This window comes from Nyctereutes procyonoides, unplaced genomic scaffold (assembly GCF_905146905.1).
Source record: "Nyctereutes procyonoides isolate TBG_1078 unplaced genomic scaffold, NYPRO_anot_genome, whole genome shotgun sequence".
NCBI classification, from domain to species: domain Eukaryota; kingdom Metazoa; phylum Chordata; class Mammalia; order Carnivora; family Canidae; genus Nyctereutes; species Nyctereutes procyonoides.
In genome coordinates this window covers 37,627,004-37,651,550 of record NW_026575131.1, presented here as the reverse complement: position 1 = coordinate 37,651,550, position 24,547 = coordinate 37,627,004, and the positions used below count along the sequence as shown (strand labels likewise).

Genomic DNA, 24,547 nt, shown 5'->3' with positions numbered 1-24,547 from the left:
AGGCTCTCAGGCCCTCTTTCCTGCCCATTAACTCATTTTATTTAATTTGCCCACTTTATTTTTTTAAAATAAGTTCTGTGCCCAATGTGGAGCTTGAATTCACGACCCTGAGATCGAGAGACACCTGCTCTAGTGACTTATTTAAGCAGGCAGGCCCCCGTAATGAACTCATTTTAGACTCCATTTCCTATATTCTCCAGGGAAGGGATAGGGAAAACTACCAAATTTCGTTTTTCACAGTCCTGTCCCACAGCCCAGCTACTTCTGGGCCTCACATCTGTCCACAGCAAAGTCCTGACAAACTGGTGGCCCCAGAAACACCGGCAGCCTCTCCAGCCTGCTCTATTTAGATGGCTGGTAAATGCAGGAGTGTGCCTTACGACCTGTGCACTCTTACTTCCTCTGTCTGCAGCAACCACCCCTATCCCCCAGCAGTGTGGGCAGCATCCTGTGCCTGTCTCTCATGTCAGCTGCTAAGGAAGCTCACCCCAGCAGCCTGATGACTTAGCTTCTGACCCAGCCCACTGCCTGCTCTTGCTCCTCACACAAGGCCGAAGCCCAGGGAGTGGGCACAGCAGGTCTCTCTCCAGTGCAATCCCGCCAAATTGACAGGAGTGACTGCTGCAGGGTCAGCCACCCTGATCTGTGTGTTCATGGGTCTTAGCAGAGCTGAATGCAGCAGCTTTCCCACCAGACTGTGGGCGGGGGGGCTCTTTCTCCTTGACTGATCTGTTCTGCCAGAACCTATGCATGGCCTCTTGCTCACAAGCTGGGATGTTCCCTCTGCGGCTCTTCATATTCTTTGGCCAACCTCCAATGACTATGGGCAAAGTGGCAGGCCCAAGAAGGTCTTCTCTGGTTCAGAGAGGAGCAGGAAGAGGTAGGCAGCAGGTCCTGCAGCTCTGAGGATCCTGAGTTAGTGCACACATTCGAGGAGTTACCAACTCACAAGCCAGGCAATGGGTTATTAAGCTATTGGGCAGGCCCTCTGCCAGAACTGGTACAAGAGCCTAAAAGAAGCAACCCCATTATCCTTGCCCCATAGAAGCCAGGGCCACTGTAGCAGGGCAAACTATTCCAGCTAGAAGCTGCCGATCTGATCAAGGGTTGAGGTAACAATGGGGCATGAAAGGCAGCCTGAGGTACTTGCCAGCGTCTGAAATGCTATTTCAATGCTGTCTCAGGTTGGGTCTTCCCAGTCACTCATTTCTGGCCCTGTGGCTGCTATTAGAGCCTGTGGTTGAGACCACCCAGGCTGCTATGCGTTGTTTGGGTCTAGGGTTTTTTCCCACCAGCCAGGCCACAGGCCTTGGTCACCGGGAACAGGCAGGGGCAGTCCCAGGGAGTCCAACAATCCATCCACACAGCATTATGAGTCCCAGGGTGAATCAAGAGGACTAACAGGAGACAACCCACCCCTCCCTCCCAACTCTAGGAACCATGCAAACCATGCTATGGAAACTCAACAACGGAGAGGCTACAGCCATAAAACTTTAAGACTGGTAACATGGAAAAAATGTTTATATGTTAAGTACAAAAGGGACATAAAATTGTATATACAGTAGAATAACAACTATGTAAACACACCAAAAATCTATGCACAGAAATGTCTAGAGGAACATTTAACACCAAAAGATTAACAGTGGTAGCATTTGGGTGGCGAACTGATTCATTTAAAAATTCCCCAAATTTCCTCAATAAGCATTAATTATGATTGCAACAGGGAAGTTTTTGTCTAAAAAATAATAAAAATAAAAACACCCCACTGGCTGGTGGTTGAGCAGCGCAGTGTCACTTACAAACTGGTGGCTTTGGCCTGAACTTTTGAGAGTACGTATGGTGTGTGCCCCCTCCCACCCCAGAGAGCTAGAGTACCCCTGGCTCCACTGAGAGCATCCCTGCAGCCCCATACCTCTGTTCCCTTTATTCTGCCTCATTCCCACATCGTCTCCAGTCACTTCGAGCCAGTATCTTTCCTCTTTCCTTCCACACTCAGGAGCCAGCTCTCTAGCCACAGGTCCCTAGAAAGAGAGGCAGTGCTGTGCATATTTCAAAGGACATGGTACCTCAGCTTTGGACACACAGAAACTCAATAGAAATCCTCTTCCTTACTGACAGGCAAGTGGCTGCTCTGGTTGCAGGTATGTTAATTATGCAGCCCTTCTTGTAAATCCACAGTCTCAAGCACTCTCTGGACAGTTACTCCTACCATGAATTTTCTACCCTGAAGAGCCATGAGTGGGCAGTAATAGCTCAGATCATCTGGTTTCTAAAAGTCCTTCCATTCTGAGAAGGCAGAGCTATTGATGGTGGCATTGCAGAAAAGCTGCAGATTCCAGGCTCCGTTTTGAAAAGATGTATGCCCCTTGCCCTTTAAGCTTGAGGAACCAGTCAAAAGTAACTGCTAACAAAACAGTAACTGCTAGCAATTCACAGCCTATTCCGGCTGCTGAACAAAAGCAGTTAATAGCTTGCTCCCCCCTTTAGCAGCTGTGTACTCTTGGGCAAATCATAACCTTGTTGAGCCTGTTTCTGTATCTGCAGGGAATGTGTGGCCTGCTCACGTGTTTGGGAACTTAGTGAAATAACATGCCACTGGTCCAGCTTTAAGAAGGACATACAGGGGAAGGAAAGGTTATGAGCCAGTCTTAGCTCATCTCAACCCTGATCAAGACCTCTCCCCCTTCCAAGAGAAGGCAAGGAAAAGAAGAAAGCAGACATACCAGGTAAACAGGAATGACCTGTAATTGGAAAAGAAGCTTCAGACAAACTGAAAATGCTCTGGTTCCAGCATCTTGTCCCCAAACGCTAGAAGCCAGACACAAAAGGCATGCAAAAGTGACTGTCACACACGTACAGGCGCAGAGCATCACCGAGCAAAAACGGGGGCTAATACTGCAGAAAGGGCCCCAAAGTGCGGCTTGAGGAACACAAGGGAAGTTATCCCAAGACCCTCATTTAGCTGCCATGGGAACAGCAAACACTTGAAGCTTTGCTTCATTCTGTCTCCCAAAGAAAAAAGTTAATAGAGAAGACTAACACTTGTGGCAAATACTATTAGAAAGGATGCAGTCTTTCTCCTGGGCTGCAGGACCCCATCTCCTTCTGCTGAACTCTTGAGAAGTGACATATTCTATATACATATATATATGTATATATGCATGCATGCATACATACATATATATATATGTATGCACACACGGATATATTTAAATGAAGGTGTACACACTGTGCTAAAATACCAACAACAGAAACCCCATGTCATATATAAAAAGGCTAAATATAACATATAACACAGGCCTAGAGCCAGCTCTTACTTGGGAGCTGGAAAAGGGGTGGTATCCTCTGGAGACTGTACACAATTTGGGGTGGGCAGGGAAGGCATCAGTGTAAACAACTCAGACTTACTCCACAATACTGGCCCACAGGAAAGCGTGATGTATCTCATGTACAAAAATAAACTCCCACCTTGCTTTTGTATAAAACCAAGCTTGGCAGGCACCAAGAAGGACTGCAGGTTTGTCTTAATGATAGGGGATCGCATCAGGCTACCGCTAAACTGCCCAGCAATAGGAACCTACCTCACCTGCAACCCCCACTTCCCACTCTCTCAGGCTCCTGTGCCATTTCCCACCCAAAACTCAGAGCCTTGAGGCATGCCCTGACCACCTACCCTTACACAACTAACTCACAAGGCTTCCTGACAAGGTCCTCCTTTCTGTATCTGTCCCTTTCTTACCCCAAGGTATATGAAGACTTATTTCTGTAAATGTTTGGCACCTAAGTGACATGATGGTTGTGGAACAATGCCACAATGACACGGGGAGACCCAGTAACAAGACATGCAGGGTGAGGGCAAGGGGTGCTGAGCTGCCCTTAGCATCTCAAAACCAGAACTGTAGCTTCCCATGCATTTACAGGGGTGGGAGAAGGGATGTGCAGAATTAACAACTTCACCGGCTCCTCAGCAGCAAATACATTCAAAATTGAAGGCATCTTGAGGGCCCCAGTATACCCTAATCATGAATCTGGTCACTCCTCTGGAGGAGCTCAGTGCAGTGACAGCTGGAAAATCTGAAGTCCTGGTAGAATCTGCCACACCAAGAGTCTTTTTGAAGAAGCTCGGCAAAGTCCTTTTTTTCTTTTGAGCAGATGTACAGCACATCCATGGGAAGGCCATGTGGAAGGATGCTCTCCAGCCCAGTCAAATGATCCAATCCATTATCTCAGTCCCCTCTGAGTTTTTCCTGTTGGCCACCCTCACTGTACATAAACAGCCGAGCAGCACCAAGGTCAGTCATCAATGGTAGGCAACCAAAAGGCCTGGAAGGAGAAACAAAGTCAACTTTTAAAAAGACAACCCTCTCTCCTCAATGCTGAGGGTTCTTACTCCTCACCACAGCATCACCATGCCCAACCACATTGGTGAGGAATTACAGCTGGTGGCCTTCTCTCATTACCAATCAATTCAGGCAATCTATGGAGAAACACTGCCCCCTCCACATGAAAGTTAAGCTAGTTCCATCTCCAACACTGTCTACCTCCTACCCTAGAGGTCCAGTGGTAAGGAAAAACAGGAAAGCTGTCTGAGAAGTGGGTATCTAGGTAACCTGGCCTCATTGTTAATCTGCCAGGTAACCTCCAATAGGTCCTCTCCTTCCTGAGCTGTAAAAAAGTGAAAGTGATTGAACTGGATGGTTTTGCCGCATTTATTTCCAACACTTTCCTTAGTTGGAAAAAAAAAAAAAAGAGCAAGGGGGCAATGTGTTCTGGGTAGGCTAAAGCAAAATCCTTCATCCTCAAATACTCAGGTAGATTTAAGAGATGCCAAAAAGAAACTGTGACATGCTTTGTTCTAGCACTAGTGTTGTCTAGGAAGAGACAGGGGCCTAGAGGAAATTCTAAGTAATGAGTTATGATCAATTTTAAGGAATTCTGAGTTTTTCAGCAAAAATTGAAAGAAATGGCACACTGAGAGGTTGTAGCCACAAAAGGCTGGTAATATTTTATTTCTTCAAAATATTTTAAAAGACAAAATTGAGGCTTCTGGGTGGCTCAGTTGGTTAAGCATCTGCCTTTTGGCTCAGGTCCTGAAATCAAACTTCACATTGGGCTCCCTATTCAGTGAGGAGTCTGCTTCTCCTTCTCTCTCTGCCCCACCACCTGCTTCTCCTTCTCTCTCTCCCCCAACCCCACCTTATTCACGAGCTCTCTCAAATAAAATCTTAAGGGGAAAAAAAGGCCAAAAAACTATCAGGAATAGTCCTAAGTAGCATAGGCATAAAACCAGAACCAGGGACCAAAGCAAAAACTGGCCTGAGATCTCCCAGTAGCACGGAGATCATCTCCAATCCCAGATCAAGGAAAGAAGTGTAAAAGTGAAAGATCAGTCCTTAAGTGTCAGACTCTTGATTTCAGCTCAGGTTGTAACCTCAAGGTCCTGGGATCAAGCCCTGAGTCGGCCTCCCTGCTTAAAGGGAAGTCTGCTTCTCTCTCTCCCTCTACCACTATCCCCCTAAATAAATAAATCTTAAAAAAAAAAAAAAAAAAAAGTTAAAGACCAGTCCAACCGTAGATCAGATAATAGGAGGTAGTAAACCAGGGAAGCCACCAGTTGAGGAACAAGAACTTGCATGCTTGTCCTATACCTATTTATTAAAAGATTTTACTTGAGAGAGAGCGAGTGAGTGACAGCACGAGCAGGGTGAGGAGCAGAGGGAGAAGCAGACTGCCCACTGAGCATGGAGCCCCACATGGGGCTCAATCCTGCAACTCCAGGATCATGACCTGAGCCAAAGACAGACACTTAACCTACTGAACCACCAGGTGCCTCTTGTCACACACCTATTTACAACACAGCTTGCTGTGCTCACTGAAGCACCTACCACCCCAACCAGAAAGGGCCCCTAAGTAGGAGACATGTTCACATACCATGTTGGAACATGCGCTGGCAAAGGTCATGAACTTGGGGTTGAACTGCAAACAAGTAATGGGGCCTGTGTGCTTGCCATCCAACACAGCTACTTTTATACCACTCTCTCCATTCCAGACATGGATCTTGCCATCCTCTGAACCTAAAGGGAATGGTAAAGAAAAATACAACAGCTCAAGGTGCAATGAGAAAACAAATAGGAAAGATATGGATTGACATCTGCAGAAAAGCCCAGCTTCGGGCCCCTCATCAGAAATTGAGGATGAAAAGGCAGTAAAGAAAAGAGACTTTGGAAACTGAAACTGATCTTAACTGTAGTTATTTGTTCCTGAGCAAGTCATTTCCCCTGTAACTTTAGTTTTCTCATGTAAAAAGGAGGCTGAATACTATCACACCCTACCAACATTGAGCCACTGACAACCTAATGTAGGGTTATATCAAGAAGTTAGTATTACTAGTAATATTGTGCTTGTAAGAGTTTAATTCTTATGCTGGTCCAGGGAAGATCAACGTTAATGCCAGTTGCCAGTAAAGAACTGCAAAGTCAGGATAAAGACACTACACTTTTGGCATAATGTACTATACTGAAATCTGAGAATGTCTATCAAAAGGATAATAAATAGCATCTTAATTAGTTAAAACTAACAAAAATAACACAAGAAACAAATGCACAGTACCAGAGAAATAACCTCCAAGGGGGATAAAGAAAGCTTACCAATCATAATAAACTGGGAGTCTGGAGTAAATGAGGCTTCCAGAGTAACAGCTTTGCTATTGGCATAACCCTAGAAAAAGAACAGTTCTCTTATCACAGCTCTGCCTGCAAACACTGACCCAGCACACACATCACCTTTCCATGAAACCCTCTCCTCCTCATGCGTAGTGTCACCAATGTTCCACACAAGGCTGATACTCTTTACAATTCAACCCCATCTCCAGCTCCATATTCAATGCAACAATCAAATTATTATGGTCAGGGATTATTTTGTATCTAAACTCCAAATTTGGGTCACTGTGTGAGAAGTGAATGTCTCAGAATCCAAGAGAAGTTCATGTCGAGAATGAAAATGCAAGCCCGTGCCTCCATTGGTGAGTTAAGGATAACTGCTGGTCACCAACCAGCTAACATAATTCTCAGCCCAGGAGGTGAGACCACAGAAATAACTACGCTCAAAGGTTGTCAGCTCACCCCAAAGGTGTGCATCACCACTCCTTTGAATGCATCGATGAGACGGATGAAGCTGCCATTGGTGGAGATGAGGATGAGTTTACCATCATTGCTGAACTTAAGTCCTGTCCACTCACAAGTCCGATCGTACTGCATCTTAAAAGTCGCAAATGGCCCCTGAAATGATAAAGACAGCAGCCCCAGCCCAAGGCCCATCAGTGTTCCTCTTGCCAGAGCCAACTCTGATTCTGTCCCTTTAGATTTCTTTTTGACTAGGAAACGCAGAGGGAGAACTACTGCTCCAACATTCTCTAATGTCTACCACATACCTCCTCTACCATGGAAAAGGCTCCCATCTTACCCTTCAAAACTTCTGTAATGTCAAGATAGCTCAAAGATTCAAAGGTTTTACCTTATCAAAAGAGCGAAGGTCATAAAGTTTAACCATTTCAGAATTGACACCTGCAGCAAAAATTAACCCTTCTGGATCAAAGGAACAAACTGGCTTGCCTTGTAGATGCATGAGGCCCTAAGAAAAAATAAGAAGAAAAGTTAATGAACCCAGGATCCTACCATTATATAATTAATTTTTTCCAATAAAAACTAAGAAAGGGACACAAAAAAGGATACCTGCCTACCTAGGGAATGAAAAAGCAAAAAACTAAAATGAGGCTTTTTACAAACACATCTCCATAAAACTAGCTTCATCAGCCCTAACTGTACAATTCTATAAACACTGAATTCAAATAAAAGCTATAGCTCACAGGTTTTAGGAAAACGGTTTTGAAAGCAAAAAGCCACAGAGCATAACACAATATGCACTGGATTAGTGTACTTGCTTAATTACCAGCTACCTACCAGGAAGACAGATTTTCTCCAAAGTTTAGAAAGACTCTGGGATCTCAAAATGGAATCATTACTTTCTCCTTTCTTTGAGAGGAGGAGCTGATGACATTGCCTACCATAGAAAACACTCAAAGTGTAACTGTGAGAGGTACCATTACCTGGCAGTTAGGAGACCGGAGATCCCAGAGTCGAATGGTCTTATCAAGAGACCCAGAAATGAAAGTGTCATCCACAGGTGACATGGACAAGGCCACCACCCTGCAATGCATCAAGATAAAGAGGAGTTGAAGCAAAATATTTGCAAAAATTGGATGTGAACTCTAAACCCCTCTATCTACACCTGTTCTTCCAAAACTGCCATTTTAAGAAACATACATATACAAGTAATCTGGAATAACCAAAGGCAACTAATATAATGAGAAAAGAAACAAAACTACAACATGAAAATGTAAATCAAACCACAAGGAGATACTACTTCACAATAGATAACAAGTGTTGGTAAGGATATGGAGAAATTAGAACTCTCACGCATTGCTGACTGGAATGTAAAATGGTGCAGTTGCTTTTTAAGTTTTCCAGTTCTTCAAAAAGTTAAAGACAGATAATTACTAAAGGGCCCAGAAATTCCACTTCTAGGTATATACCCAAGGGCAATGAAAGTATGTCTACACAAAAATGTACACATATGTCCACAGCAGCATTATTCATATTACCCAAAGAGTAGAAACAACCCCAATGCCCATCAACTAATGAATGGATAAGCAAAATGTGGTACATACATATAATAAAACATTATTTGCTAACAAAAAGAAATGAAGCCCTGGTTCATGTTACAACATGTATTCACCTTGGAAACATGGTAAATGAAAGAATTGGACATAAAAGGCCACACAGTGTCTCATTTACACAAAATATCCAGAATAAGCAAAGCTATAGAGACAGAAAGTAGATTAGTGATTGCTGGGGACTTGAGAAGAGGGAATGAGAAGTGACTGCTAATGGGTGCAGGGTTTCTATTTGGGAGTTATGAAAATGTTTTGGATTAGTGATGATTGTTGTCCAACTCTGTGAATATACTAAAAACCTGAACTGGGTACTCTGAGAGGATGAATTTATGGTATTAAACTATATTACAATTAAAAAACAAAACAAAAAACTCATGATTCCTTAGAGTTTTGAGGACTACTCTAACAGTCTCAAACATGAGTGCCATTTGCATCACCCGAGGGGTGGACTGAAACACAGACTACTGGGATCTACTCCTAGAACTTCTAATCCAGTAGGTCTGGGGTGAGGTCTGAGAACTTGTACTTCTTTCTAACAAGTTCCTAGGTGATGATAAGACTGTTGGCTTGGGCACCACACTTACTAAGCCACAGGTCTGTGCTAATAGCAACTGTATTTTTGATATGGGCCCCCTTTTGTGGTTATAGCATTAAGAGTCACTCACTAGAAGACCTCTCTTCAAAAGGTTCACCCTGAGCTCTCTTGTCCCCTCTGCTCATTTTCTCACTCTACCACGCCCTGCTCTGAAGATACACACTGCCTCCGAAGCATTGGGCCTGGCCTGCAAGGAAGGACGACACGTGGCTCTGCTTCATCTGCCTCTAAGAGCACACCACAACCCCAACCCAAATGAGGGGAGCTAGGACCTGTATAGCACCTATGATTCTACAGTACCACCTACAGAGAAAGCCCTTGTGAAAACAGACATTTGGATAACTCTTCCTTCCGAATTATGGAAGAGTAGTTCCATACATTCTGGCTTGGCTGTAAAACACTTCATAGATACAGGAGCTGATATTATAGATTAAGATTATAAAAGAAATGTTGGTGTTGTGCTATCTCATTTTGACAAAAGCTTGAAGTCAAAAATATGACCAAAATTGCACAGCTTATTTGTGAATGAACTTTTTTTTAAAAAAATCTAGAAATAGGGATCCCTGGGTGGCGCAGTGGTTTGGCGCCTGCCTTTGGCCCAGGGCGCGATCCTGGAGACCTGGGATCGAATCCCACGTCAGGCTCCCGGTGCATGGAGCCTGCTTCTCCCTCTGCCTGTGTCTCTGCTTCTCTCTCTCTCTATCGTAAATTAAAAAAAATAAAAAAAAAATCTAGAAATAGAAGTCGTTCAAGTTTTGGATGACACTGAAAGGGGTTCAGGAAGTTTTCGTGCCACTGGAAAGAATTAAAATTTATGCCATGAATAGAAAATGAGAAAATACACTTTTTTAAATAAAGTTTTTATCTAAAGAAGAATTTCTAACAATTCAACTCAACTAATATCTGTACTAGTTCCTCAACTTAAACATTTAAAGATATCATAAGCCAAAATTTCCTGAGAATGCTGAGGTGGTAATAAAAGAGCAGAATGCATGTGGACATGTAATTTTAATGCCATGGTATTCAGGGCAAAAGCTCAGAGGAAATCTGTCTTGGCACAAGGCTCTATGCTAAGAGATAAAGGATATACAATGAGAAGCAAAACCTCAACTTTAAGAAGTAAGAAAGCTTAACTAGCCCGAAGAAATCTGAGAGATGGTCAGAGAAGGCCTTCCAGAAGAAGCAGCACACGTAGAGGACAGGATTTCATCGGGAAATGCCCTTACAGAAAAAGTGCCAGGTAGGAAGGCATGAGGTCCACATTCAGGAAGCAGCCCAGAGTTCACCTTAACTCAAGTGTCAGGAGATAATGCTGAGAAAATGAGTCAGAGCTGAAGGGAGGCAAGCTTGATTCCAAAGGGGAGGAGCAGACAGATACAGCGAACCATTAAAGTTTCTGGGCAGAGACTGTGAAGTGGTCAGAGCTGCAACATAGGATGCTAAAGCAGGATGATGAGGGATTGGGAGATTAATTAGGATTTGCCAATAATTCACTTGATATAGGGCATGAGCTGGGGGGCAGAAGAAAAGGAAAGAACAGAGAGAAGTGACACATGAGGTTAAACCTAGGCAGAATCAATAGGATTAACAGCTCACTACATGTGAAAGCAGGGAAAGAAAGCAAACAAGTAACAGAGGCTTTGAGTCAGGATAATTAGAAGGAACAGTGATGAGGAAATATGACACAAACAGAGAAGAGTGGGCCCAAGGCATGTAACAACGAGGGATGGTGTGCTGGACCTATCAGGTGGGGGCATGAAAGAGACACCTACTTAGACGTATATAAAATCTGGAGGTGGAAATGGAGTCTGGAAATCAGAATAGACATGAACTGAAAACGCTGTTTTGGGAAGCCATCTGAGTAGAGGTGAATGAAATTAGTGATGGAGGTATCTGAAAAATATAAAGAGGAAGAAAAACTAGGGTAGAACCTTGTTTATTTTAAAGTCAAAAGAAAAAAACAACAACAAAAAAAAAACAACAACAAAAAAATAAAGTCAAAAGAAGGGAGGCCAAGTAACAAGAGTAGAACCAAGATGGGAAAAGCAAGCTGCCAAAGGAAAATAAAAGTTGTGGAGAAGTTGAGCAACAAAAAAATAAAATAAAAGCATACAAAACCCCAAGGCAGTATATTTTAACGGGAGGCAGCAGGAAAAGGGAAATAAAACAGCTTAGAAAAAGCCCCACAAATGATTCTAGGAATAGACTGAATAATTTAAACAGTGAATGAGTGTGAGGAGGTGGAGATGGGAGTATGCAGATTATTCTTTCATGTTTGACAGTTAAAAGGAGTGGGAAATAGGTTCAAGAAATAGATTTAAGATAAAGAAGACCAAGTAAGTTTGTAGGCAACAAGGAAAGTCTAGTTAAAAAAACAGAAGCAAGCAGAAGGAGGGAGGTTGGTTTTGTCAAAGAAGAAAGCCTATTTCTTTTCAAGAAAAGGGTTCCAAGGAAGAGGCAAAAGGGATAGAAGTTGAAAAGAACTCATTTTGGATGGCCTTGATTTTCTCAAAACAAAAGAGGCACAAAGTCATCTAAGAATCAGAACATCAAGAGGATGGATAATTAAGAAGATTGGAAAGAATTTTAAACAACTGCAATCAACTTATAATTACAGACAATACATTTGTGAACATTAATTTGACTACAAAGAAGCAAAAACATCTACTTGTCACAAGCCATTCTTTGTTTGGAACAACACAGTAACCAACAGCTGCTACCCTTCATCTTCAGCACAGATATGCCCTGCCCAATCAGAAGCGGAGCTGAAAACAGGGTGCTCTTGGCCCCCCTCCTGCCAGGGTTCCGTACCACTCCAAGTCATACTGGAGTAATGTTGTATTTGCAAACAAAAACATGACAAAATACCCTCAGTGATTAAAATACCATCCAAATGAAAAGGAGTTCGGGGATCCCTGGGTGGCTCAGCAGTTTGGCGCCTGCCTTCAGCCCAGGGTGTGATACTGGAGTCCCAGGATCAAGTCCCACATCAGGATCCCTGCTTGGAGCCTACTTCTCCCTCTGTCTGTGTCTCTGCCCCCCCCCCCATAAATGAATAAATAAAATCTTTAAAAAAAATAAAATAAAATAAAAAAATAAAGGAAAAATGAGTTCAACATTCAACCCAAACTTAAAAAGCTGGAGAAAAAACACTGGGGGAACTGGGGTAGGAGAGAGAAATAAAATGCACTACAAAATAGAATAAGGAAACAAGCTTTTGGACTTTCAAAAGTAGCAAAGGACAATTTTATTTAATAATATTTTTGCAAAAAAAAAATATTTTTGCATCCTCATTAAGATCTTCACATGGAATATACTTATGTAAAGCAGGGGTCTGCTGAAATGGGATCACCAATACTGGAAGAGGCCTCATACACGTAAATGGTGCTTTCATTAAGGGACACCTGATTATTATTTGGGGTTCCTAAATGATAAACATAATTTGTACTACATAGGTTTCCACAGAGTATCTTTAATCCACTTTTTTCCTAATTACATTTTATTATTTTTATTATTTTTTTACTTTTTTCCTAATTACGTTTTAACTTGAGATCTCAGTTTACCTACAAAGTCCTACCCCCTGCTTCCACAACCTCAGGTAATCAGGTGTTGACTGTTTTAACGAGAGTTAACAAGAGAAGATTAAGAAGGATGCTATACAGTGGTGAGGAACTAGCTTCAGTTCACTAATAAAATCTCTCGAATCTCAGTTTCTGGATACCTCAGGGATAAAAGAATTATCTACTCCTATAACACCTGGGTCTTACCTTTTGCTATGTCCAGGAAAGTATCTGATGTATTTGTTGTCATGCAAGGACAGGTAACGAATAGTATCTGTAAGAAGACAAATAAGGCATGATGATATCCTATTATTTTTAAAGGAATTACTTTGCATTTCATCTTGAAAACAAGATCAAAGAATTCATTGTTTCCATAACTCAAGCAAGGTGTAAATAAATAAGGTTAAGTAATTCCTCTCCACAGCTGAAGAGTGGGCACTACAGATTTCACATAATTCAAAAGCTTAGTTCTCAAACTGACGTCATATAGAGCAATGTTTAAAGTCATTGTTACCACGTCTTTGGCTTCTTCATAGTTACAGTGCAACCTGTCCTGCAAAAATACCTGCCTGCGCCACTCCTCCAAAACACAATAGTTTTAGTGCCCACAAAATGGCAAGCCTTAAAGGAAAACATTTAGCTGCTGAGGAACAGGCTCGAAGAATTAAGCAGCAATGCTAAACTAAGGATCAGGCTGGACTCTGGCATAATATTTTTGTCCAGGGTTCTCCAACGGTGTGTCAACCCAACTCTAACCTAAATGTTAACTGGATATACGATTTATATCAAAACTAAACAAATGGAAAGAAAAGTAATGTCCCACTACTTTTAAAATTAACCAGTGGTACTTTGTGTATCAGAGAAATAGGTTAAAAATAATAATAAAGTAGTCAAAAGAACAAATGAGGAAATCTGGATTAAAAATATCTTAAAATATTTAAAACTTAAACTCATTAATATACCAACAAGTCATAGCAGTGAGGCTATCAGTATTAAAGAAAGGAAAAATCATAGAGGCTTGTGCTTGGGGAGAAAAATACACTCTTAAAACCCAAGCGATTCTATCTGAAAAAGTAAACAAAAGAGATGGTGGTGAGAAGGGAGTGAAGTGCCATAAAGAATAGAACTGGAAAGTGCTATGCCCCCAAAAAGACTAGGAATAAGAAGCAATTGTTGACAAAGAGGCAACGGTGCCAAAATACAGACAGGAGAGCACAGAAAGAATATTCTAGAGGCAAATAGAACACAGAAACAAAGAGGCTGAAGGCACTAAGTCATTTCAGTGGTTCACAGGAGTACTTTCTAATAACAGGGCATTTGATCTGGGAAGGGGAAAATCGCACTTTCTGTTAAGTTCCAAAACAGAACTCTAATATAGTTTTCTCTGAAAATTTTCAAAGTCCTAGAATGACGACTACAAAATCTTTCTGGTTGTTCTATTTCTAGTAACAACTCACCTGCCCTAAGCAGAAAAAGACTTCCTCCCCATTACCTGTTCTCCCAGAGATGAGCAGGGCGTCGCCATCCTCTCCGCCCCACTCAGTAGCTGGTGCACTGTTCCTGGCAAGGCAGTGGCCTGTACAGTTATCTCCTGTACCGGGTGGTATCATAGACCCTCAAACTGTACAAACTACTACCTCAGCCTGGAATCAGGCAAAAGGAAACGGAGCGTTGGAGGAACTCTTCAGGATGCACTCGAGACAGGAAAGGCAACATCCTCACAGCAGAGGCCTGGCAGCAAAGCTGCAAGTGCCACACATTTGCCTCATTTTGCACCATATTTGGAGAATCCTCACATTTAATCACCCGGAAAAATACCCCAACAGAAGAAGTATACCAGTCATTCAGATGATCACATAGATATATTTCCTCAGGATCCTAATGTTTTATATTCTTGTCCAAAAGCATCAATTGCACTGCTTACTTAGAAAACCACTTCTGAAATAGAGGCATGAAAAGTAGAAATGATATACTTACTAAAAATCAAGCACAGGCAGAAAAGTCTCATTAAAAAAAAGACTTCTGCCCATCTGCTCTGAGATAGGCATAGCCACAATAGTTAAGTGATCTTTGTTGGGTGACATCAGAAAAATTTTACTGTAGGGGCGCATGGGTAGCTTAGTTAAGTGTCTGACTTTTGATTTCAGCTCAGGTCATGATCTCAGGGTTGTGAGATGGAGCCCCCAGCTGGGCTCTGCGCTGGGTGTGGAGCCTCCCTCCCTCCCCCCTCATCACACTCTCTTAAAAAAACAAAAAGTCCTAACATGAGTGTTACATAGATCAATTACTAAGATGAATTGTCAACTGAGAATGACTTATTCCAGGGGAAATAGAGGTAAAAACAGAGATCATTAGAGAAAGAAATTCACAAGTTTAATTTCCAAAAATAACTCTTTACTCTTCAAAGACATTAATTTTAGTTAATTAAAAGGGGAGGGTGTGCTTGGCTGGCTCAGTCGGTAGAGCATGCAACTCTTGATTTGGGGGTCGTGAGTCTGAGCCTCACATTAGGTGTAGAGATTACTTAAAATCTTTAAAAATAAATAAATAAATAAAATAAAAGTAAAAAGGGAAAAGGAACAAAAGACCCTGAAATCAAAGATAATTAAGGTCAATACACTGTCCTTTATGACACACACCATAAAAGGTAGGGCATACACCAGAAACTCCTCTAAGGTCCTTAAATTACCATAGCTCAAGCATTTGTGGTTATCTACCACTTGTGATATGTCAAGTATTCTTTCCTTTTATATATTTTAAAAGTATTCTTTCAAGTTTAAAGAAGTACAAACAATAAGCATAATCAATTGCTTCCTATACCCACTCTCCATTCTAATCTGGAGACCTTTCATACTGTTTCAAGTCCTTCCAAAGTACTAGTGGATTGCTTCTAGCATCCCTTGAGTCATAACAATGTTGGCATTGCTAACATCATAGGAAACTATTTAAATTACACTAACTCTAACCAAAGCAGAAGCAGTCACAAAGATTCCAAGAACGATTTAAAAGAAACTATGACCAAAACTTCCTAAAAAGAAGGCTTGCTTACCGTCTATTTTGTTAGAGCTGTAAACGACTGTGTTTGCTGCATGGGTATATCTGATGAGGTCCACGCCATATTTCTTACTGTACAGGGTTCTCTTTGGTCTGATGAGGAAATGGACAGAGAGAGAGAAAAACATCAAAATCCTCCATCACCGAATCTGGGATCTTCATATAAGAGAAGCACTTGAATGATGTGGCAAGGATGAGGATTCTTGGGAAACTCTAACACTGGAAAGAAACAGAATTTCTTCCAAAAGAGAGGAAACAAATAGAATCAATCAAGTGCAACTTTCACCTCCGAACACCAAATGCTGAGGTTAGGAAGTGGGAGTAAATTTGAGGGCTCAAGTGAGTAAATTTTGAGAAAAAGTACGTCTATTTGGGTAGAAAGGCACATTAAACAACACAAGTCAGAACTTAAGGCAAAGAGGGATATGGGGACATGTCAAACCAATGAGGCCAGAACTTTTCTTAAGCCATTCACTTAGAAATAAAGGCCTTTTTTCTAGAAGAAATGATTTATCAAAACTGAAACCAGATGCAAAACTGCTTGCCTTTCCTAATATAACCTGCTATTGCAGAAGCTATCCATCCTCCCTACCCTGCAAGTCCGAAGTACTTACTGAGTCCTACAGAAGGTAAAGCTAACTTTCCTTAGAAAAAACTAGCCACTGGTTCTTTTTTTTTTTCTTTCTTTTTTTTTTTTTTAAAGATTTATTTATTTATTCATGAGAGAGAGAGAGAGAGAGGCAGAGACACAGGCAGAGGGAGAAGCAGGCTCCATGCCTGCTGGATCCTGGGACTCCAGGATCAAGCCCTGGGGCAAAGGCAGGTGCCAAACCACAGAGCCACCCAGGGGTCCCCTGGTTTTCTTTTTAATGTAAAATCACATATTTCCAATCTAGAGGTTACCAATCCATTTGAAGTTCCTTCAATGTTTCCCTTTATAGAACCCTTAGGATCAAGTATCAAGCTAATAAAACAGATCTCAGCAAACCTTTAACCAAAAAATTCACCATATTCTACATTTAGGTGTAGGAGAATTTCCTAAATCCTGTACCAATGTTTACCAAGAGTTCCAATATTGAAAAAGAAGTTCACTCTCTCCATGGAACCAAAATGCTGAACAATCTGATTACTCAAGCAGCTCTAAGAAGTCAAATATTTGCACTTTCAATTTTTGTTAATGTCAGTGAGGTCAAGAGTTTCGATACATAAAAACTTTTTCCAAACAAGACTTCTCACTCCCCTGCACTGAATTTTCCACTTTCTCATGTTTAACCTTTAGCTCAACTAAAAAGATTAGCCCAAAGGCTACCATGTTGAGTCCAGTGTCCTGAGTTCTGCTGCGGGGTTACTGTGTGGTAAACTGAGTGAGCACATACATGCATGCACAAGCACAGGTTCTTGCTCTCAAAAAAGAGTACTTTGTTTTTACAAGTGAAAAAAGCAGCTTACTTATTTAAATAATTCGGTCTAAACTAGTGAAGACCTAGTCTAAACTAGTGAAGACTAGTGGCTCCTTAGGAGCCAATGTTAAAGGGTGCGGTATAAGGAAAATTTTCAGTTCCACTTACATTTGCTCTATTTGTCTCAAATTTATCGAGAACACTAACCTTTGTTCTTAGTAACTGAAAAATTTTTAACTCATATTACTTCTTAGTTTGAAAGCTAGATCCTAATTTTTACATCCATTTCACAGGATCTTTACTAAGCCTATGCACTACATTTTTCCATGAATATTTTGGGAAGTTTCTTTCCATAAATTATGATTCTTATGATCAGATATGAATAAATAATATTAAAGCCTGCTCTATGAATAATTTGCATCACCTAGAAGTCAATCTTTTATATTCTTTCATGTTGAAAAATCAGTGGATGTTAACAAAACATGGACAAAATGAACAAAAAACTAGAAAATATGAAGCATAAAGAACACTGTTTTAGCGATTTTCAATCTCAAATTCTAACATTAGTACCATCTAGTAGAGCTACTATGCCTTCCGAAAAAGCAGTAACTCTTCTACTAATGTTGGTTTGACTTATACTAGGGGCAATTTTTTTTCCCTTCACATTACCACTTAAGATCATAGACTCGGGATCCCTGGGTGGTGCAGCGGTTTAGCACCTGCCTTTGGCCCAGGGCGCGATCCTGGAGACCCGGGATAGAATCCCACGTCGGGCTCCCGGTGCATGGAGCCTGCTTCTCCCTCTGTCTGTGTCTCTGCCTCTCTCTCTCTCTGTGTTGTGACTATCATTAAAAAAAAAAAAAAAAAAAAAGATCACGGACTCTTTAAGGTGTAAGACGTTGTCTAATATTCAGAGAAGTGATCTGACCTCTGTCATATACTCGGTCACAAGGCCAAACTAGAACCCAGGTCACCTAACTACCAGGCCACACTCTTGCCACAGACCAAATGTCACAATTCACTGATAAGAGAAAATTTAAAAGAGCATACCCTATACTATTATAGCAATGCTAAATTTTCTAATTTGGATAACGTGCTCTGGTTATATAAAAGAATGTCCTTTTGCTTAGGAAATCCATGTTGAAGTGTTTAGAGAGAAGGGGCTTGATACCTCCAATTTATTCTCTAATGGTTCAGAAAAAAATGCACACCTAAATATTTACATAGAGTGATAAAGCAAAAGGGGTAAAATGTAGCCAATTACTAGATGATATGGGAAATTTGAAATACTGTTAAGTTTTCTGTAAGTTTGTAATATGTAAAATTGCTACATGAATAAATAAACTGCATTGTCATAAAATTAACATTTTACTTTTTTTAGCATTTTACTTTTTTTTTTAAAGATTTTATTTATTTATTCATGATAGTCACAGAGAGAGAGAGAGAGAGAGAGAGAGAGAGAGAGAGAGAGAGGCAGAGACACAGGCAGAGGGAGAAGCAGGCTCCATGCAGGGAGCCCGACGTGGGATTCGATCTCGGGTCTCCAGGATCGCGCCCTGGGCCAAAGGCAGGCGCCAAACCGCTGCGCCACCCAGGGATCCCCTAGCATTTTACTTTTAACAAGACAGGACTTCCAAATCATTGTCATTGCTTCCAACAAGTAGATATTATGCCACATTTGAAGACAAACTAAGAAATGCTGTCACACGTCACAACCTTTATTTTCTTTGAATGAGAATATACATCTCCATCCTCAGGTTCCAGGAAGAGGCTCTAATCTGTGCACAAGCACTAAACATTAAGTCAGCCAGCTTCAAATTACTTTTAGCTTCAGAATCCAGCAACCCTGACACTCGCTGCAGACTTATATGTTACTCTCTTCCAAGCTGATTCAAGTGGCCAGACCTGGACAGAAATCCATCTACTAAATGAATAATGGTCCAGCAAACAATTCTCTCTTCCCCCAGGACCACCACTTAGGCCAGTCTTCCATATACTGCAGGCAGATCCAGAACCAGTTACATAATACTTTTTCACAACTCTCTCTCGTGGGGAAAAAAACTGGGGAGATGATACAGCTTAAATCTAACCAGCATTACTTTTAGATAACCAAATTCACAAATGAAGAGATAAGTACCAAACGAAAGTTTATAGAAGGCACTGGTTTTAAAACAAAATAAAAGGCAAAAGGAAAGTGGGAGAAGAGAAAACCCCAAGGACTCAAAAACTAAGAATCTGCAACTAGGTAACAAAATGAAATCTGACAAAACCAGTAGCCACTGAATTAAACCAAATACCTGGAAACCTACTTGGGGAAGGTGGCTGAGGACAGTAAAATCTAGCCTAAACCAGTTTCTGCTCCAAAGGAGCTCACAATTTAGCAAGGAGAAAGCAAAGCAGGTCTACAAAGGGTAGGTGAAGCTGACAAGATGCCCAGAGAAAAGGGCAAAATGTGCTTTTAAGACTTTACAGAGATGGGGTGCAATGGATCTCCAGAGGACTTGGGGCAACACAAATTTCAGACCCTTAAAAAGTGTAATTTTTTAAAAAGTGTCTAAGAGGAAACATGAAATTGTTAGATTAGAATGTATTCTTTGTTTTCATAGCAGGTTCCCACTCAGGTCGGGATGGGACGGCCAAGTTCGTTTTTTTCTGACAAAAAGGAAAAGTTTCTGATGTTGTTAAAAAGTTAACTACTACTAACTACATTAGTTAACTAAACGTGGGCATCGGGTCTGAGGGAGTAAGAGAATGATTTGGAACAGAAAGGAAAAGACAGGAGGCCCAAAGAGGCACAACAAATAAATCCTGACAGCTAAGAACTACGACCCACGCGGCCTTCCGGCAGAAGGCCGCGGGAAGCTGAGGGGCAGGGGATGGGCGGAGTGCCAGGGCTGAATCGAGGTCACCGAGGAGGGCAGAGCGAGCTGTGACGCTGCCGACTGAGGCAGGAGAGCAGCCTTTGCGGTTCTGCGCGGGGGTCAGAGCAGACCGGCACCTCTGACAGAGTCGGAGGAGCGGAAAAGCTACCTGCAGGGGCCGAGGTGGGCGGACCGGACGTTTAAAGGTCAAGGTCAAGGTGGGGTTTGGAGGGCGATGCAGTAGCGTTTTTCCAGGAGGCCGAAGTCATACAAAATAATAACGATATTATTTACCACTCTCATTTTTAAAAGAAAAGTAACGGTCTCCCGGGCGGCTTCGGAGTGGAAGCGGCCCTGACAGCAGCGAGTGCAAAACAGGCCGGGGGATGGCGGCGGGGCCGGGGGAGGGGACGGACAGCGGGACGAGCGCTGGGCCGAGAGGAGGAGGGAGGGAGGAACGGGCCGACGACACGCTCGGGCTCGGGCCCAGGGCCACCGCCGCACTCACTTGCCCTCCTGGCAGTCGTAGAGCACGATCGAGTCGTCGTCGCTGCTCGAGATGACCGTCTCGCCGTTGGGGCTGAAGTCGAAGCAGTTAATCTTGTCCGAGTTCTCGCGAAACACCTTGGCGACGCGGAAACTCCGCAGCACGCTGTCGGTCAGCTTCATGGCGGCGGCGGCTGGAGGCGGCGGCGGCGGCGGCGGCGGCGGCGGCGGCGGCGGCGCAGGGCTGGGGCGGGGCCCGGCGGCGAGCGGGCGGGCGGACTGACTGCCTGCCGAGGGGCCGACCCGGGCGGGGCGGGCGCCGCGCCGGCGGCGAGCGTAAGGGCAGCCGACAGTCGGCCCACCTCCTCCCCTTCCTCCTCCTGCACGTGCGACGCTCTTCGGGCCAGGCTGCGGGGGCTCGCGGACCGTTCCTCCTCACGGTCGCCTCAGGGCCAACCGGCGCGACGCCGGCTCATTGTGTCCGCCATCTTGGGACGACAGGCAGACGCCGAGGGCGAGGAGCCTTACCGCGGCGCACGCCGGGAAAGGGGGCGGGGCGGAACAGGGGCGCGAGGCGGGCCGGTGGGGTGACGTCAGTGCGGCCGCCCAGGAGTGGAGTGGAGGGGCGGGGTGCCCGAAGGCAGCGGTTCTCTGGCGCGCAGTGGGGCCGGAGGGGCGCGGTTGTCCACCGCCTTCCCGTTGGGCCCGGAGGCAGGTGGTGCCTGGGAGCCGTGAGCCTTTGCGCAGGATCGCAGTCCCCCCTAGAGGCTCCCCCTTCCCCAGGATCGCAGCCCCCCTAGAGGCTCCCCCTTCCGCAGGCCACGGGGAGCAGGTACTGCGGGGGTCGGCTGCGCCACTGGAGGCCTGTTCTGGGGGTGAGTCAGTGGACCTATGGCTGGCGGGCTTTGCTCGTGCACTACAGCGCCAGCATAGTTTCAATTTCAGGTGGGTTGTTCTGTTTGGTTTTGTTTTGAGGTGTAATATACAGTAGCCTGCACAAAGTTTAAGTGCTTTTTTAAAAATTTGGATATATACCTGTGTGACTCCTACCCAGAAGTTTTCTTTAAGCCTTCCTTAAAAACTTTTTAATTGACACATAACATGAAGTGCATAAAGTGAACGGATTTTAAGTGTACAGCTCCACACACTTTTGTAAGCACTTTTTAAGACATTTATAGCCTCAGAACTCATAGCATCAATTACATGGACATTTTTTAAATGGAGTTTTATCTCCTTATTCAACAAAATACAATTTTAAGTTCTCCAGATTTCCTCCTCCTTTTTCGCATCTCTACGTGAACTTTATAAGTGCAACCATCTTTTTTTTCCTAGGTCAGTATTATATATTAAACATTTTTCCATGTTAGTAAACCGAATTGGCGGTGGTGTTCTTTTTTTTATAATTTTTTTAAATTTTATTTATTTATGATAGTCACACGCAGAGAGAGAGAGAGAGAGAGAGGCAGAGACACAGGCAGAGGGAGAAGCAGGCTCCATGCACCGGGAGCCCGACGTGGGATTCGATCCTGGGTCTCCAGGATCGCGCCCTGGGCCAAAGGCAGGCGCCAAACCGCTGCACCACCCAGGGATCCCAACTTAGTTCTTTTATTTTATTTTTTATTTTTTTTAGATTTTTTAAAAATTTTTTTATTTATTTATGATAGTCACACGCAGAGAGAGAGAGAGAGAGAGAGAGGCAGAGACACAGGCAGAGGGAGAAGCAGGCTCCATGCACTGGGAGCCCGACATGGGATTCTATCCCAGGTCTCCAGGATCGTGCCCTGGGCCAAAGGCAGGCGCCAAACCGCTGCGCCACCCAGGGATCCCGGAGGTGGTGTTCTTAATCGAGGTATCATTTATGTGCAGTAAAAAAAAAAAAAAACTGGCCTTTTAGGGACGTCTAGGTGGCTCAGCAGTTGAGCGTCTGCCTTGGGCTCAGGGCATGACCCCGAAGTTCCAGTATAGAGTCCCACATCGGACTCCCTGCTTGGAGCCTGCTTCTCCCTCTCCCTCTGCCTAGGTCTCTCTGCCTCCCTTTCTCTGTGTCTCTCAAGAATAAATAAATAAATAATCTTAAAAAGAAAACAACAACAACCCTGACCTTTTAAATGGATAGATTTATAAGTTTTGACACCCATATTGAGTTGTGCAACCACCACCACATTCAAGATATAAAACACATAACCCTTTTGTAGTCAATGGGGTTGTCTCAGTGGTTTAAGGATTCATTGCCTTAAAAGGAAGGAAAATTGGTCTCTAACAAGGGAAAGTGATATCTGATCACAAAAAAGGTACCAGGCACCCTGGCTTTAACTTTCTATGCAAGGGGTCAAACTCAGTGCAACCTATGGGAGTTCATAGATCTCTAACTTGCGGGCAACTCTTCAGAGACTAATTGCCTGGGGTCTTTAACAATGGAGACAGGCCTGTTTATTTTGCTTCACTAAACTGCAGTGGCTAAAGAGGAAGAAAAGGGAAGAGGAAAGACTTAACCATTAAAATCAGCTGTATTAGGAAGATGTGATATTCAGAGATCCAAGTATAAACTGAATAATGAATGGTAAAAAACAAAACAGAAACCCTGGGACAGATGAGTCTTTCTAGAAAGAACTAAAGGATGTCCCTGGGTAAAGGGAGAGCCAGGATCCCTACACATAAAGAGAAGTTGTTCTTTGAAGGGAGAGGGCAAGATCCTGGCTAAGTCTCGGCTGTGACTGCCTCCTGACAAAGAGCAGAACTTCTGGCTACAGCGTGTTCTGGGATCTGGCAAAAGCCTGTTTGAGCATAACCCAAATGGATGGCAACTTTCCAAACTGCGAAGCAATGGGAGAAAAGTCCTCTGTGCCCTGGAGCACTCCCTTCCCTGCAATTCCTGCTTCTTTATCAGAATCTGCTTTGAATGGTTAAATGGCAATGAGAACAGATCTCGTGCCACGTCCTTGAAATTTTGGGAAGTGAATATACCCAATGAGATACCATTTTTTGATCCTTTTTTTGTGTACGAAACAACCGAATGTTGTCAGCTAAAAGAAATCTTTGTAGGGTATCTTTTGTACTTCCTGTACCTTTCCCAGATTTCACTGTTAAGACTGATGTTTCCTCCCAAGACTTAACTCCCTAAATTATTTTTGGGATGGAAAAAGCCATTTTTTCATATTTTGAGAGTGTCCTGAAATGGCTCAGCCTATTTCACGTTCCTCATCTGGCTCCCTGCCCTGGTAGAGTGGGACTCTTCTAGCTTCCAGTCCAACAGAGCCTTAAAAGCTAGACTTTAAAAGGTGACCCAGAAAGGCTGGCTCCAATGGGGGATGGGTAGAAGGGAAAGCTACAGTAGGAAGCACATCAGGCTTCTTGAAGAGCATCAGACTTAATTTTTTATTTTTCCTTTTCTTTTAAATCATTATTTCTTTTACTTACTTAGTTTTCATACAAGTAAATACACCCATTTATTTTTTTTAAGATTTTATTTATTCATGAGAGACACACACACACGGGGGGGCCAGGGGGAGAGACAGGCAGAGGGAGAAGCAGGCTCCATGCAGGGAGCCTGATGTAGGACTCAATCCTGGGTCTCCAGGATCATGCCCTGGGCTGAAGGTGGCGCTAAACCGCTGAGCCACCCAGGCTGCCCAAATACACCCATTTAAAAAGAAAAAAACTAAAAAATACAGATTAGTAGTAAAACAAACAAACAAAACAAAACCCCAGGATCCAGAAGTAGCTATTATTATATTTGCTTTTATTAGGATAAAATATACATAACATAAATTTTAACATTTTGATGAAGAGCTTTTCAGATTTTTCCCCTGAAGTATATTTTTAATGGGCTCATAATAAAATATTTATAACCTACCCTTTTC

General features: G+C 43.0%; 1 protein-coding gene across 1 annotated transcript; it reads right to left on the bottom strand.

Annotated features, from left to right (window-relative positions):
* Positions 1-1,503: 1,503 nt before the first annotated feature.
* WDR82 (WD repeat domain 82) lies at positions 1,504-21,209 on the bottom strand. The gene is made up of 9 exons (XM_055342931.1): positions 20,710-21,209; positions 15,936-16,033; positions 13,094-13,160; positions 8,105-8,204; positions 7,513-7,629; positions 7,122-7,277; positions 6,648-6,717; positions 5,932-6,074; positions 1,504-4,323 (listed from the first exon to the last, which is right to left on the bottom strand). The coding sequence occupies exons 1-9, from the start codon at positions 20,868-20,870 to the stop codon at positions 4,294-4,296; spliced, it is 942 nt and encodes a 313-aa protein (XP_055198906.1). The 5' UTR covers positions 20,871-21,209; the 3' UTR covers positions 1,504-4,293.
* Between the last annotated feature and the right edge of the window lie 3,338 nt (positions 21,210-24,547).